Genomic DNA, 16,253 nt, shown 5'->3' on the forward strand with positions numbered 1-16,253 from the left:
ATGCCTTAACACAATAAAGGCCATATATGAGAAACCTACAGCCAACATCATACTCAATGAACGAAAACTTAAGAGCTTTCCCACTAAGATCAGGAACAAGACAAGGATGCCCACTCTCACCACTCCTGTTCAACATAGTATTGGAAGTCCTAGCCACAGCAATCAGACAAGAAAAAGAAATAAAAGGCATCCAAATTGGAAAGGAGGAAGTAAAACTGTCATTGTTTGCAGATGACATGATAGTGTACGTGGAAAATCCTATAGATGCCACCAAAAATCTACTCTACCTAAGAAATGAATATGGCACAACAGCTGGATACAAAGTCAGTACCCAGAAATCAAAGGCAGTTTTGTACACCAACAATGAAATATGAGAAACAGAAATCAGGGGAAAAAATCCCATTTGATAGAGCAACAAAAAAAATAAAGTACCTAGGAATAAACCTAACCAAGGAAGTAAAAGACCTGTACTCAGAAAACTATACAACACTGAAGAAAGAAATTAAGGAAGACACAAATGGAAGCATGTACCATGCTCATGGATTGGAAGAATTAACATCATCAAAATGGCCATACTACTCAAAGTGATTTATACATTCAATGAAATCCCTATTAAAATACCAGTGACGTATTTCACAGATAAAGAGCAACCGTTTCAGAAATTTATATGGAACCATAAACGACCCCGAATAGCTGCAGCAATTTTGAGAAAGAAGAACAAAGTAGGAGGGATCACAATACCTTATATCAAACTGTATTACAAGGCCCCTGTAATCAAAACAGCCTGGAAGTGGCAGAAGAAGAGACACATAGACTGATGGAACAGAACAGAGTGCCCAGAAATAAACCCAAGTCGCTACGGTCAATTGTTATTTGACAAAGGGGGAAGAAGCATAAAATGGAGCAAAAATAGCCTCTTCAACAAATGGTGCTGGGAGATCTGTACAGCTTCATGCAAAAAATGAAACTCAATCACCAACTTACACCATACACAAAAATAAATTCAAGGTGGATAAAAGACTTAAATATAAGTTGTAACACCATAAACGTCCTAAAGGAAAACATTGGCAGGAAAATCTCAGTCATTCCACGCAGCAACATCCTCACAGACATGTCCCCTAAAGCAAGGGACATAAAGGAAAGCCACCAGAGAGATTCAAATTAAAACCACAATGAGATATCACTTCACAGAGGTGAGAATGGCCAACATAACCAATCAACAAACAAGTGTTGGAGAGGATGCGGAGAAAACGGAACCCTAGAGTGCTGTTGCTGGGAATACAGACTGGTGTGGCCGCTGTGGAAAATAGTATGGAATTTCCTCAGAAAACTAAAAATGGAACTGCCCTTTGACCCAGCAATTCCGCTGCTGGGATTTTATCCTAAAGAGGTCTGAAACACCAATCCAAAAAAACCTATGCACTGCAATGTTCATAGCAGGACAATTAACAACAGTCAAGTGCTGGAAGCAACCTAAGTGCACATCAGTAAATGAGTGGATCAAAAAACTATGGTACATTTACACAGTGGAACTCTATGCAGCAGAGAGAAAGAAGGAGCTTATACCCTTTGCAACAGCATGGATGGAACTGGAGCGCATTATGCTAAGTGAAATAAACCAGGAGGTGAGGGACAAATATATCTCACCTTTAACTAGAACATAATCAACAAAAGAAAAAAGCAAACAAAATATAACCAGAGACATTGAAGTTAAGAACAATCTAACAATAGCCCGAGGGGAGCGGGGAGGGGACAGTGGGGAGAATGGTTTTCAGGAACTACTATAAAGGACGCATGGGCAAAACCAAGGGGGAGGGTGGAAGCAGGGGAGGGAAGTGGGTTTGACTGGGGTGGGGTAGAAGGGTGGGGAGAAAATGCAGCCAACTGTAATTCAACAACAATAAAGTAATTAAAAAAAAAATGTGGATACACCTAACTAGTGCTATATTAGTTTATTTATTTTAGCTGCTATATCATACTGTATGAATAAATAACAGTTAATTATCCATTTCTCTTGTTGATTTGAATTTTTTACTATTATATAGTGGTAGTATGAATATCATTATTATACAGGATCCTCAGTGTGAATCTCTACCAAGATACCAAGAAGTGGAATTTCTGAGTCAGAAGATATGTACATTTAGTAGGTATTGCTAAACTATTCCCAGAAGTTGTAATTTCTATCTTCACTAATAATCTAAGATTTCCTATTTTCTCAAATTCTTGCCATTGCTAAAATTTCCACCTTTTCAATTTTTAATACTAATCAGAATTAAGCAAAACCTTTATACAAAGAGTTGCATTTGTAGATGGAAAACTGAGATGCTGAATTACTGCTTTTTGCTTTATAGGTTATTGTTATGACTGAAGAACTAGTTTTGAAGGTATAATGTAACTTGCTGATGCTTATTTTCTGGGCCCAAGGAATAACTCAAGAATAGCACAATGTCTGGGACACACTTTGGCCTCACCTTAATACTGCTTTAATTTAATGTCAATATATCTTCATACTACCCTGAAGGATGCTATCAGATAATCTGTTGCTGTTACAGTATTGTTGGGTATTTATTAAAATGCTTTCACTAAATGACTGTTCAGGAGAAATTTCTAAGTAATAGAATGAACTACACTTGTCTTCGACACGTGGTTTATTTTTATTGATTGACACTGCTGATCATAGCTCCTTAATTATGCTGGATGTTGGAAACACAAGGCCTATCTCTAGCAAACGTAGGACCTTAAAATAGTAACCTGTATTCATAGAGACATTCATGTTGTTATTTCTATCTCATTTTGTCAGTCTTCTTTATTTTGTATGTATTTTCCCAAGCCACTGAAAATTAAATATTTAGTTGAATGAATTCATATCATTAATTAATCAATGCTGTAACATCTATATGTTTTAAAAAATATGAATTTAAAGTTTCTATTCCATAATTTTTTCACACTGTCAAAGGCATACCTAATTAAAAACTGAATTCTGGGACCATTGTGATGTTTACCTTTTCTGCTACTTCTCGCACAGACTGAACACTTGTTCCATACAGATGGTTGTTATATTGGCCAGCTTCAATGAATTTATGTTCCTGGATATCTTTTTCCATCTGCTCTCGTGAAGTCACAAAATGATAATCTCTTCCATCAACCTCATAATCTCTTTTTGGTCTAGTTGTATCTTTAATAGAAAGAACGTAAAGTGTTTAGAATTAAAAATACAACAAATCCATTTTCTACCTAAAAAATTGTTTTATAAAGTTCAATACAACAGAGATTAATTTAAATTTGATAAAAGATAAGCACATGGAAGAATTATAAAATAACTATGTCAATCATTAAAAATGATAATATTTACCTTCACCAAACACAGTGACAAAATGTTAACAATAATTAAGAATTTTTATGTGGGTTACTCACGAGGAACACATGATCCAAACTTGTCAGGAAACTCTGAGATCAAGTCATCATTTATCCTGTCTTTCATAGGTCCCAATATGATCACTGGTCGAGTATAATTAACTGTAAAGATAAACTACATGTTAAAAGGAATACACACTAAACAAACATCAATGTATTTTATTTCACCACAGAAAAATATCCTTAACAGCTATGAAGAATTTCTTTTTTTTCCTCTTTCTCCACCAATGATGGCTAACTTACTAGTTTCTAAGCCTTCACTAAGATCTTAAGCTTAAGTCAACCTCTTTTTGGAAGTCATAGAATTGATAATTCAACCAAGTTAAACCCAGTATTTTAGCAGATAATGTTTCTGTACATTCCTAACATCATCTCATTACAAATGAGAAAACATAGTACTGTGTTTTACTGATCTTCTGAAGTAGAAATGATAAGGAAGCAGATCAAAGAGGGACAAAAAACAGTAGGGATCATGCTGGAAGAGAAATTGGCAGTGAGAGTCAGAATTAACATTGTGGCAGAAGGGATGACTAGGAGGTGATAAATAAAAAATAAATGACAGAATAAAATGTTTCTAGGAACTGACTGGACAAGGTGGATAAGGAACAAAGAAAAGATCAAAGGTGCTTCCAAGATTCTAAACAAGGATCAGTAGGAAGACAGTAATACTTTTATGAATACTGGAGAGAAGTTATTTGGGAAATAAAATGCCAATACAAACAAAGCCACTACATTCTAATATATTCCAGGCAAAAAAACCATATTTCATAAAATAGATGCAGTAAAATTCTATTTTTATACATATAGTAAAAGAGTATAGTAAAATTTTTTTGAGGTATGAGTTAGACCTATTTTCCAAACTAAGAAGTATGTATTTCTTGAGGATTATAAAACATCAATAGGCTTCACAAACCTTCTTGTTGATTCACTGGTTCATATGACAAGACATATTCTTCTTGACCACCTATTAGAAAGTTAAAGTACAGATAAAAAAATCTATAAAGATAACTAAGGCAATTTAATACCTTGTATATACATATAAATTGCTAGAATTTTCCTGAGGAAATAGCAAAGATGTAAAAAAAGATACTTTATAAGTTATTTCTGGCAAGTTTTAGTAAAAAAAATAGTGGCAAATCGCAGTCATAAAGATAAGTTTGATAAATGTAAAACCAAAACATAAATGTGCTATTTATTTCTGTCATTGTATTTAAAGATTATCATTAAATCTATTTAAAATCTTCATTTGTGATGTCACGTATGTGCTATTAATCTAACAACTATTAATTCTTTTAAAGATTGATATTTTAATGAGCAGTTCTACATATGTACACATTAAGGAATTTACTGTTATTAAGAATATGCAGCTTTTTAAATCTGCCAGATATAATATTTAACAGAATACATATACATTTTTATAATTACAACTATTTTACAATAAAAAAAATTTAATGCAAAGCTAAAACTATTGTTACTATTTCACTGGTAAAAACTCACTTATTCTAATAATTCATTTATTCAATTTTTAAAAAATATTTTAATGCTCATGTTAAAACAAAATAAAAATACTAAAGTAAATAGCAAAATATAAATTCACCCCTCATTTAACTAAGTATTTAATTCTTTTAAAAATATACATACACACACATATATATGTGCTATATTCACAAATAGCACTGCTGTAAAAAGGATTTTAGTATTTTATTAAAATTTCATAAAGTAACTTCTCTACATATGATATCATTTTCTTTTTCAAGTTTTCTGAATTTTACTTGGCTCTCCCTGATTTTAAAAGATTAAGTATCTAATTTTCAAATTTTAGAACACAATACTAAGAGGAAAAAAATCCCAAAGAACATATATTACTTGAGATTACAAAAGAACAAGTAACTTAAAACACTTACGGTAACTACTTTCACTATCGCTGGCATTAGAAGTTACATGCTCTGAAATTGCAGGACAATGAAAAAAATAAAGAAAACAGTGTCATGAGTTTTAAAAAACCAAATTACCAAAATAAACATAAGGTGACATTACAAAATGCTGAGATATAAACCACATATACCCAATGAATATTTAAAAAGCATTCTTGATTTTCTCAGAAGAGTTTAATTTTTTTCAAATAAATGAATACGAGTTAGCTAGGAAACCCCACCCCTCATAATTAAGGGCAATGCCTCTTTTTTGTACAACTCAGTTTATGAACAAAGAGGTCAGAAGTAATCCTAAATTAGTCCAACTGTACACATAAAACCCCAAGAGAAAATAGTACCATTTAATTTAGTTTATGAAACAATCACTGACAAAGGAGACAAGTTATATTTGAACAAAGAGATGCCCATTTTAATGAAGAGATGTCTTAAATAATAAATAAATGAATGATCTTGGTTTTAGTTCAGCTTCTTTCTTGTTCCTGGAAAAAAATGAAAATCTATGTTTCTGGGATTATGCAGATAAAGCATTTTAGACGTCACAGATTCAGATGCATCAATCAAAGTCAACTGGAAGGGAATTCTTGAAGGTGGAATTCTTAAAAATAGATTAACATTCCTGAGGATATGCTCTGATGAAACTAACAATGGCTGCTTTGCAAAATAAAAAAGATAAAGCAAATATGCCCAGTTGAGAATTTCCTGGCCCTCCCTGAAAGCTACTCCATTTCATAACTTAATTGTTCAGTAAACACCAGGTAGTCTTCTCTTGTAAATATAAGCTCAGGTGTTCTCTCAATAAATGTTGCCCTTGGATAGAAAAGGTAATTTTTATTTATAAAAACCAAAATTTCCCCAGAGAGGAAAATCTAAATTTCTCATGTCAGGTAGCCCTGGCTGGTGTGGCTCAATGGGTCGATTGTGGACCTGTGAATTGAAGGGTCCCCAGTTCAACTCCAGATCAGCGCACATGTCTGGGTTGAAGGCCAGTTCCCAGGTTGGGGGTGTGCAGGAGGCAACCAATTGATGTTCCTCTCCTTTTTCTTCCTCCCTTCCCCTCTCTCTTAAAAAAGTAAAATCTTAAAAAAAAAAAAACAGAGATGATAAGGAAAAAGTTTGAGGAGAAATTATCTGCTGCGTCATACCACCCACAGAGTCTCCTAAAATCAAGTGGCACTACTGAAAATTTCAAGAGAATGGTAGAACTTAAGATTTCAAATAAAGATAACGGTTCTTGAATTGTTGCAATGGTAAAAAATAAGTATGTTATTCTAATCTGCAAAGATACAACTTTCTTAATCATGATTATGTATATTTTAAATAAAGCAGAAACATAAAAATTGTAATTTATCAAGCAGATAGAAAATGGTGGTTTTTAAAAGTTTATACTTAAAAATTTTTTCCCATGTTACCACATGAAACACAAAACAATTATTTTAAATTATTGTATAATATTCTATTGCACTTGTCAGACTACTTATTTAGACATTTTAGTTTGCTTTTAACTGTTTTCCACAAACATCATCAAATTATTATGAATGCCTCTTTTTATATAGCTTTTTGCCCTTTGTCCTATTTCTTTAAAAAAAAAAATAAGGTCATTTTATTTTTTAAAGGTTTTATTATTTATTTTTAGAGAGAGGGGAAGGGAGGGAAAGAGAGAGAGAGAGAGAAACATCTATGTGTGGTTGCCTCTCACATGGCCCCCACTGAAGATGTGGACTGCAACCCAGGCATGTGCCCTGACTGGGAATTGCACCGGCGACCCTTTGGTTTGTAGACCTTGCTCAATCCACTGAGCTACACCAGCCAGGGCTGTCCTATTTCTTTAAAACCTATTCCCAGAAGTAGGGATGATGAAAAAAATTCTTAAAGGATGGAGAGAGTAGTTGGGGGGTATAGAAGAAATAATACTAACCATGAGTTGATAATAATAGAAGGTGGGTACAAAAGAATACTGTGGGATTTATTTTATTATTACTCTACTTTTGAATATGTTTGTCAAATTAAGTAACAGAAAGTTAAAGTTATTGTTATAATCTCTTTTCGATCTTTTCTGGGGATTTCTCCTATTTGTCTTAGTTCTCTAAGATTACCAATTTCACTTCTGAGCACCTTTTACAGCCCCTCTTGAACTATATTTCTTTTAGTCTCTGTTAAAGGAATCTTACCCACTTTTTTCCCCTTAAAGCATGAGAATAGCTATTCTGCAATAAAATCTTGCTACTCAAAGTATGGCCCTTGGAAAAGTATAATCATCACTGCTTAGGAGTTTAATAAAAAGGTAAAATGCCTTCTCTAGATAATTAAAACTAATCTTTTTCAAGGCACTTCATCAAAGATGTTCAAAAGATGTTCAAAAGATGTTAAACATATATATAAATGTGTTCACATTTTTACTTAACAGGGAAACGTAAATTAAAACCACAATGAATACCTTTACCATCTAGCAGAATGGCTAAAATGAAACATAAAAACAAGAACAGGAATGTCAAGCATAGAGAAGGATATGCAGCAACTGGAACTCAGGTAGTAGTAGACTGCTTTGCTGTGTCTACTAAAGCTGAGCATACATACATCTATGGCTTAGCAATTCCTTTCCTAGTTATTTCCCTAACAGAAAGCCATATATATGCTTACCAAAAGACACGTGTAAGAATGTTCAAAGCAACAATATTCAAATAGCCCTAAGTACGTTTATTCAGAAATCTCAGATAGCATAGCTTCATATTTATTTTTTTCACTTATATTGTGAAAATTTCCCTATGTCATTATGTTTTAATATAAAATTTAATGGTTAAATAATAATATTACAAAGTATATATAAGTCATTTTATTAACTACTCCTTAACTGTAAGACATTCTAGGATGATTTCAACTTTGGGGGGCTATAATTTCTAAATAATATTAAAACATCTGATATATAAACCATTATCTCCATCTCTGATTATATCCCTAGGATAAATTCCTTGGAGAGGAATTATCAGCAGGTCAAAAGATATGCTTTTCCAGATAGGCTGTAGCAATTTACACTCCCAACAGTAAGGTACGTTAAAACTAGTCATTCTATAGAACCCTCTCCCATCACTGGGTTATCCTTTAAAAGGAAGGTCTACCAAGGTGATGGGTAAAATATCGTTTTGTTTATTGATTACTATAGACATTAAACATTTTTATATGCTTATTTCATTTGCTTATCTTTTGAGCACTCTTCTGACACCCTTTATCCAGTTTCTAAAGAGAGTCTGTTTTTTAATTTTTTATCTCTTAGAAATTTATAGTGTAAGGATATTATCCCTTTGACATATATGGTACAAATATATTCTTCGAGTTTTAATTTTTATTTTTTATTATGTTTGGTGACCACAATCACTTCAAATCTCTTTAACCAAGTGTCACTTTTCTATCAAACATTTCTTCCTGAGAATGCATCACGTCTTTTTCTCTTTGTGCTCTTGAAATACTACATAGCATTAACCTCAAGCAATACTACTGCTCTTACATTTATCCTAAACACAAATGAAAATAAGTCTTGTTTTGGCATGTAAGAGCTTTACGCAAATCTGCTTAAATAACTCTTCAAAACGAGAAGGAAAGAGATATGTAACCTGTGTGCCTCACAGAGGAAGTTGTTGAGATGTTTCTCAAAATAAAAAGCTATAAAAATTGAGCTGTATACAAAAGATAGGTACAAACCTTCTCTGATCCTCTATGTCAGGGATGCCAAACTCATTTTCACTGGGGGCACATAGCCTCGCAGTTGCCTTCAAAGGGCCGAATGTAATTTTAGGACTGTATAAATATAACTACTACTTAACTAGGGGCAAGGAGCTCGGCACTGCCGCTGGGCAGAAACAAGGTGCCTGGCCCGATAAAACAAGGTGGAGGGCTGGATTCAGCCTGTGGACCTTGTGTTTGCCACCTGTGCCCCATGTCATAATTTCACTTCTGAGCACCTTTTATAGCCCCTCTTGAACTATGTTTCTTTTAGTCTCTGTTAAAGGAATCTTACCCAGTTTTTTCCCCTTAAAGCATGAAAGCTTCACAGTTTTCTGTTTCTAGCTTTTTACAAGCTACAATAATTTACTTATATTCTCCCAGATTTCCATCACACTCTAATTAGTTATTAGTCAAAATTAGATTTGGAAAGACAATCTCTCTCATTGTTTTCTCTACTGTTAACAGGACAAATCGACAATTTGTTTGATTCCATTCTTTGCAGATTCAGTAAATTCATGTCTATGAAAAGTATTCTAGGGTATCACTTTTGTTTTTCTGCTCTTCAATGAAAAATCCTCTATTTTTCTGTAGGCTGTGTGAAATCACATGCAGATATACATCTTTCTTGATAGTGAGTGTTGTCCCACTTCTCTTCAACAAGTTTGTTTCTCTGGAATAATTTCTCCTGTTCTTTGTGAGTGCTGTTCCAACAAGGCTTGATGAATACCTATATGAGGTCACATTTATTTTCTTATGTTAAAGTCTCACAGGATTTTGCTTAGTTCAGTCTCTGTGTTCTGATCTTTAGATAACTGAGGTCACAAATATCCAGTTTTCACTGTGTACTAATAAGCACCATGTCAACTGCTAGCTATCTTTTTTATGTAAAAACCTCCATCATATCCAGTATTAGAATTTTACTGATATTTTTCCTTAAACATTTTCCAAGTATAATCTTCTTGATCTGATCAAGTTACTAGGTGAATAAATTCTTTCAGTTACTGGGAGGTGAAACACAGAAATCTACCATTCAAAGGATCTTAAGTTACTGTTCAGAAAAATTTAAATGTTTTTCTAAATGACGCTATCTGGTAACCAGTTACCATTTTTCATGTTTCTCTTCCCAAGTCCCAATCCTCAATTCAAATGAGAGCTAAAAATATGATTTGGGCAAGATGCAATTATTATCCACCTTAATAATATCAGTATGGAAACTAAATCCTTCATTTAATTCCTTTTAAAATGAGTTTTCCTTAGGTCTCCAATGACTCAACCAATAACAAAAACATGTGAGTGCATATGCTGATTCACAGCATTGCTAAAACATGTTATCATTCTCAAAATAAATTCTATAGCATTAAGAATCTGTGGAAATATTTTCCAGTTTTGAAGATTTTCACTGGTAATTTTTCCTAAAGGTAAGAGATTAAAAAAAGGTGTCACTAGTGATAGTAAATTTGTGACTCTTGCCAAATACTGAAGAGGCACATGCAAAAATACTACAGTGTAACAATACTAACGTGTGATGCTAATACATTAATTACATATAAAGCATACTGCCTTCAGTTTAACACAAACCTGTAATTAAGGTTGGAATAATAGTCAAGTACCTATAGCTTAGACTAAAATTCCAGTAGAGTTAGGATAAATAGGGACAAACTATGAAATTTAATGTTTATTAATGTAGATCTTAGAGAATTAAAAGATATTGGCTATATACTTAATGATCTGTGAGTTGTAATGAAAAAAGTTTTCAAAATGCTTAATAACTCAAAGGAAAAGAATTATCGGGGGGGGGGGAAACACCTCAGCCTATAACAGGTTAAGTAACATGTTAATGAGTTACTATGAGTAACTGTAACGTAAAAGAAGTTAGTAATATTTGGGAAAATTTCACATTTAATCAATTTGAAAACACCCAAATTAAAAATTTTGATTGTTTAAATGACTTCTTGTTTCATTCGTTCATTCCAACATTTATTGAGGGACTCCTTATATATCTGTACCAGAGTCTGGTACAGACTCTGTACCAAGCTTTCTATTAAGACTAAATTCTAGCTAGAAAATTAAACAAGAAAAACAAAAAGCAGAGACAACATCTTAAGTGAAAAAAACCCCAAAGGATAGGATTTCTTATAATTCTTTTAACAAATTAAAACCTTCTTTAAAAAGAGATACATTAATTTTCCCCTACACACACTGTTATTTGAGCTTAAGGTCCATAATTCTTCTCTAATATTTATGTTTGTTTTATAGTTTCATATTATAGCAATGCTTTTCTAACACAGAACCAAAGTGATTTTAACTTGTTTTAACAAAAAAAGGGGTACATAAAACTGCAAGGAACATTTCTTTCTAGATTCTAATGAGGGCAGGTAGTACTATTTTTAAAAACTTTAAAAAGCCTTCATATTAAAAAATTTCCTAGCAAAAGTAATTGTCATAAAAATTACAAAAAGAAAAATTAAGAATGAGCAGTTTTTCAAATGATGTGAAAAATGGAGCATTAGAAAAACAAAAGGTGTGTATTATAGAAATAAAAATCCCAAGCATCTTATTAACATGGAAAGTCTAAAAGCAATCTAAATCATACACCTCCTCAAGCCAGAAGGGCGCTACCATGATTCTCAAAATGTATCTGAAAAACGTAGGTCTGTAGATGGAGGTTAAAAAAATAACTTGGGAGTATTTTGATCACTTACTCAGGCCTTTTGATCCCATGTCGTCAGGGATCTCCTGTAGAGAGTAGTTCCCAGAGAGCAAGCAATAAAAAGATAATCAAAGAAAATAGTTGTCAGTAATGCATAAAATTGGTGTTACTATAAGAGACAGTTCCAAGACCATTACAGGTGCACATCATATAGAGCATTTTTGTAGATTTTTGAAAGTTTGAAATAAGCAAGCAGCTAAATGTAACCTACTAAAAGAAGGAAAGTTTTATCTTAGAGGCTGATTAGGGTAGAGCAGTAAATTTTGAGACTATTTCTTGCAATTTTAAAAGTAAAATTCAGACTGTCTACATATAAAGAAGAAATAGGATAAAATGGAATGAGTCCAGAAGATCTATTTATCAAAAATGGCAATATCATACCTGGAAATCACTAAGTAGCTTCCCAGGTGCTCACGTATTTTCTCTAAAATAGCATTCTTATATTAAGTGTTTATCGTAAGAACTCTTATATCAAATAACACTATGTTAAACATACAGCTTAAAAATACTGTTTACTTTAAATTAAGGGTTCCTAAGGTACCAGAAAAAGTTAAGATTGGTGTAACAATTAATTTATGCCTGTTAAGTTGCCCCTGGTTAATACAATTAGAAACCTGTTGCAGCTCTTGAAACTGTCTCCATGGTAACAACCAACTGCAGGGCAGTAGGTCCCTCTACATTTATTTTCAGTTGACCACTGGATCCACATACTTACGGTCAGCATCACTTGTTTCCTGCTCACTCTGGTCCTTGTTCTTGTAGAAGGGAAATTTTCGGGAAAAGAGGTTCTTTTTACGCTTGTCATTGAATGACTGCTGAAGAAGAGAAGGAGGGGCAAAACAAAGGGATGTCTACTGTCTGTGTGGACAAATGCCCAGCCTAGTAGCTCTGTGGAAGCTGACTCTTGTGACCACAATTTGCAGTTTGTATATGAATTTTAATCACATATAAAGTGAATTTATAATTTTGTATTAACTCCTATAATTCTAATGTTTTACAACAAAAACACTGAAAAATGTAAAGAGTGTAATTCAATAATACCTAATAATAGGAATAAATGCTACTTGATAAAAATGGAAAGAGTAAGTCAGATTAGGTATTAGTATGGTACAAACCAAGCTAACACCTGTTCATATCAATACATATTTTTCTAGATTTCCAGGAGCTAGGTGCTCTATAGCAAAAGTTTTAAAATGTTCACTGTAGCTGTTCAAATATTTTTTATGCATTCGGTAATAACCTTCATTTTCCTTTTGCTTGAACACATTTCCCCCCTTTAAAAATGTTTTTTGGGCTCCAACAAACTAACAAAAACCTCTATTGAAAAAGAAAACCAGAACAGTTGAGAAAGTTCTAGTGTTGAATATTTAAAAAAAAATCCTTCTTAACTATGTATCTTTGAAGAGAAAAAAAGATAACTAAATGCTTATGGAATTAATCAGAAAATGGGAAGAAAACTAAGAGGGCTCCATAAAAGCCAGAGTCCAGCAACAGATTTATCAATGCTATCTAACCAAGGAAGAAGCGTTAGAACTCTTTTGGCCAATTTGAATGCTATCATAACTGATTTCTTTGTTGTTAAGCTTCACTATTCATATCTATTTTTAAAAGTATAATAAATAAAGTAGAACCAAATTCAATCTATTGGCACCATAGGTCCTGAATAGGAAATAAAAAGTTTGGTGTCCCTGAGAGCCAAAAAGGGAATTAAGATTTGAATAGTTCATATATAATTACCATAAGGAAGAGGAATAGCTACTTTGATGTGCCTTATTGCGCAGATGTTGGAAACAAATTTTTCCCATTCTTGAACATCCCATTTGTGCATTCATAGATCTCAAAGCATGTAGCACAAAGATGGGCCTACTAAAGAGGGATAGTTTCTTTTGTAATTTCTGTGATAGGCACTCAAGTCTGGAAAGAAATGGCCTTCCATACTACCAGTGATACTAAGAATTAATATTATTATGATTTTTTAAGTGGGAACAACATAAAGAATAAAAATTTTGCTCTGATTTTTCCTCAATTCATCCACATTATAAGATGCTATCAATTATTCTGAAATACACTGACACTAGGCAGTATGCTTTTGGCACCTATATTTTTAATCATAAAAGGCCAGGAGATTAGGTGCTGAAGTAAAGTGACTTTCAGCTCAAATTCTATTACTTGAAAGAATTTATTTTGATAAGAATTTTTACAAAAAAATATTAAACTTTCATTTACCTTTTCATTGCATTAATTCAGGATTAATAAACTCATAGTTCATAGTCAAGTAGATTGTCTTAATTTCAATCTTAAAATTTGAAGGCTCTAATACCTCTAAGTAGAAGTTGAAAATGAAGTTAATGAGTAAAAAATAATATGAAGATCCCTTGCTGGTGTGACTCAGTGGATTGACCACTGGCCTGCGAACCAAAGGGTCGCTGGTTCAATTCCCAGTTGGGGCACATGCCTAGGCTGCAGGCCAGGTCCCCGGTAGGGGGCGCGTATTGACGCTTCTCTCCCTCTCTTTCTCCTTTCCCACCTCTGTCTAAATATAAAATAAATGAAATCTTAAAAAAAAATAACTGTGGGCTTATAATTATTTTATAAACTGTCAAGTAGCATTATTTAAATCAAAATCTTTGTTTGAATCTAAATTTTAGAAAAGAGAAAGAGAAAAATCTAAGTTTCAACAGGAAAACTAGTTATGGTAATCTAATTTAGGAAAGGATTAAATCTTTTTGTTGATGACCACTAGTGCTTTTGAATTCAGTAATAATTATTTTTTCTGATAAAACTAATTATTTTAAATAAAAGGTTATTTACTCCTCCTACTGCATACATAGTGGTCAGAGTCAGTTTCACAGCAAACAACTGAAAGAAACATGAAGTTTAAAATGTTTGATTTTTGATATCTTTGCAGTTAGCCAGAATAAGATATCATAACATGAGAGAGAAAGAAATGCTTGTTAGTTATGAGATGTATTAATTGTATTATTTAACATCCTCCAGGTGAAAAATTTATTAAAAGTAAAAATAGCACAAGTGAACAAGACAGAAATGTGTAGGGAAAACACAAAACTGGAGAAACATACTACCTCCAGTGTCTCTATATTTCCAATTAAAAATACTGTTTAATTACTTACTGTTATTAATGCTATATTGCAAGAGAGACAGAATGTAATAAGTATAAGAAAGAACTGATAAAACATTAGAGTCATGATACATATATATAAAATATCTGATTATCTCCATATGTATTTTAAAACAGTCAAATGAATGTTAAAAATGTTAATGAGAAATTGAAATGTTTTAAGTCTACAGCAGAAATAAAGTTCGTAAACGATGTAAGGAAAGGAAAAGAAGAACTTAGGAATTGCTTGTTACGGAAAGAAATGCAGTTCTGTATCAATGGCAAGCGTATTTTTTACCCCACTAAGTATCATGCATACTTTTGATGCTGTGTTAGAACACAGTGACTGTGTGTAAAGTTGGTTACAGTCAACAAACAAGTGTCGTTAATTCAGTTAACTTCTTATGGTATGAAAGAAAAGTTACAACATGCAACCTCTTTTTCATTATATTGACAGTGTATTTTACTAAATTATTTTTAAAGACATACATAAAATAAGCACCAAAAGCACTGTATATATTTCAAATCCTTGAGATTTTTTCCTCCAGAAATTTCTATTTTAAATATTGCTTCAGATCACACTAGATATTGTAATTTCATATATTCTGAAAACTAAAAGTTAACTTAAAGGAATTTATCATTTCTAAAGTAACTGAATGTATTATGCAATTTACTCAGGTTTAATGTCTTTGTTCAAGGATCATATTTTTTATCTTTTAAATTTTAAAGCTCTAAGTTTGAGTGCTTACCAATATCAGAGATGCACAGAGAGTAGGGTTAATTTATTTGCTGAGTTTTACATTCATTTGAAATATGATTAAAATATGTATAAAACTTTGCTTTAGATTAAAAACCCCTACAAAACAGAAAACATTTCTACAAATAGTATTTCAATACATGTATTCAGCTCTTTCTTCAGGCTTTTTGCTAATATATGTCATTGCAGTAATTACAAACATAGTAAGGACAAAGCCTGTAAGATCTTGTTCATCTAATGACATCCATTTTAAGCAGGACGTAAAGTAACTGAAAACAAAAACATGCCTAAAATATATATAAAACAATTTTGATGTATTTCTTGACAACCTACAAATTCCTCCTTTTGACTGTCACTTTATTCCCTCAAAATAAAAATTCACATAGATTCAAACATTTAAAACATGGATTGTATTAATAAATTATATTAGGAATAGAGGGGAAAACAAGAAAATTTCCATGAATTAACTAGAAAAAACCCAATAAATTGACATTATGATCTTGTTAATATTTTGGAGGCCTATTTTTTCAGAAGATTCACTAAGTTAACTATCATGATTAAATATTGGTGACATGTTTCTAACTGAACATGTGAATGAAGGCT

The 16,253-nt window shown here is 32.5% G+C and overlaps 1 protein-coding gene across 8 annotated transcripts in view; it reads right to left on the reverse strand.

The window, feature by feature from the left end:
• The window catches only part of DLG1 (discs large MAGUK scaffold protein 1), a 319,299-nt gene that overhangs the window by 36,625 nt on the left and 266,421 nt on the right, over positions 1–16,253 (reverse strand). For 3 of the 8 annotated variants that reach the window (XM_045185871.2, XM_024577975.4, XM_045185872.3), the window contains 5 exons: positions 11,768–11,801; positions 5,319–5,360; positions 4,328–4,378; positions 3,415–3,516; positions 3,003–3,175 (listed from right to left, as the gene is read on the reverse strand). In XM_045185871.2, the coding sequence (XP_045041806.1) occupies positions 3,003–3,175; positions 3,415–3,516; positions 4,328–4,378; positions 5,319–5,360; positions 11,768–11,801 (402 nt within the window). Of the gene's footprint in view, positions 1–3,002; positions 3,176–3,414; positions 3,517–4,327; positions 4,379–5,318; positions 5,361–11,767; positions 11,802–12,490; positions 12,591–16,253 lie in introns of all 8 variants that reach the window. The other 5 variants (XM_024577976.3, XM_024577970.4, XM_045185869.3 and 2 more) reach the window with 2 other exon arrangements.

Source organism: Desmodus rotundus, chromosome 2 (assembly GCF_022682495.2).
Source record: "Desmodus rotundus isolate HL8 chromosome 2, HLdesRot8A.1, whole genome shotgun sequence".
Taxonomy (NCBI): domain Eukaryota; kingdom Metazoa; phylum Chordata; class Mammalia; order Chiroptera; family Phyllostomidae; genus Desmodus; species Desmodus rotundus.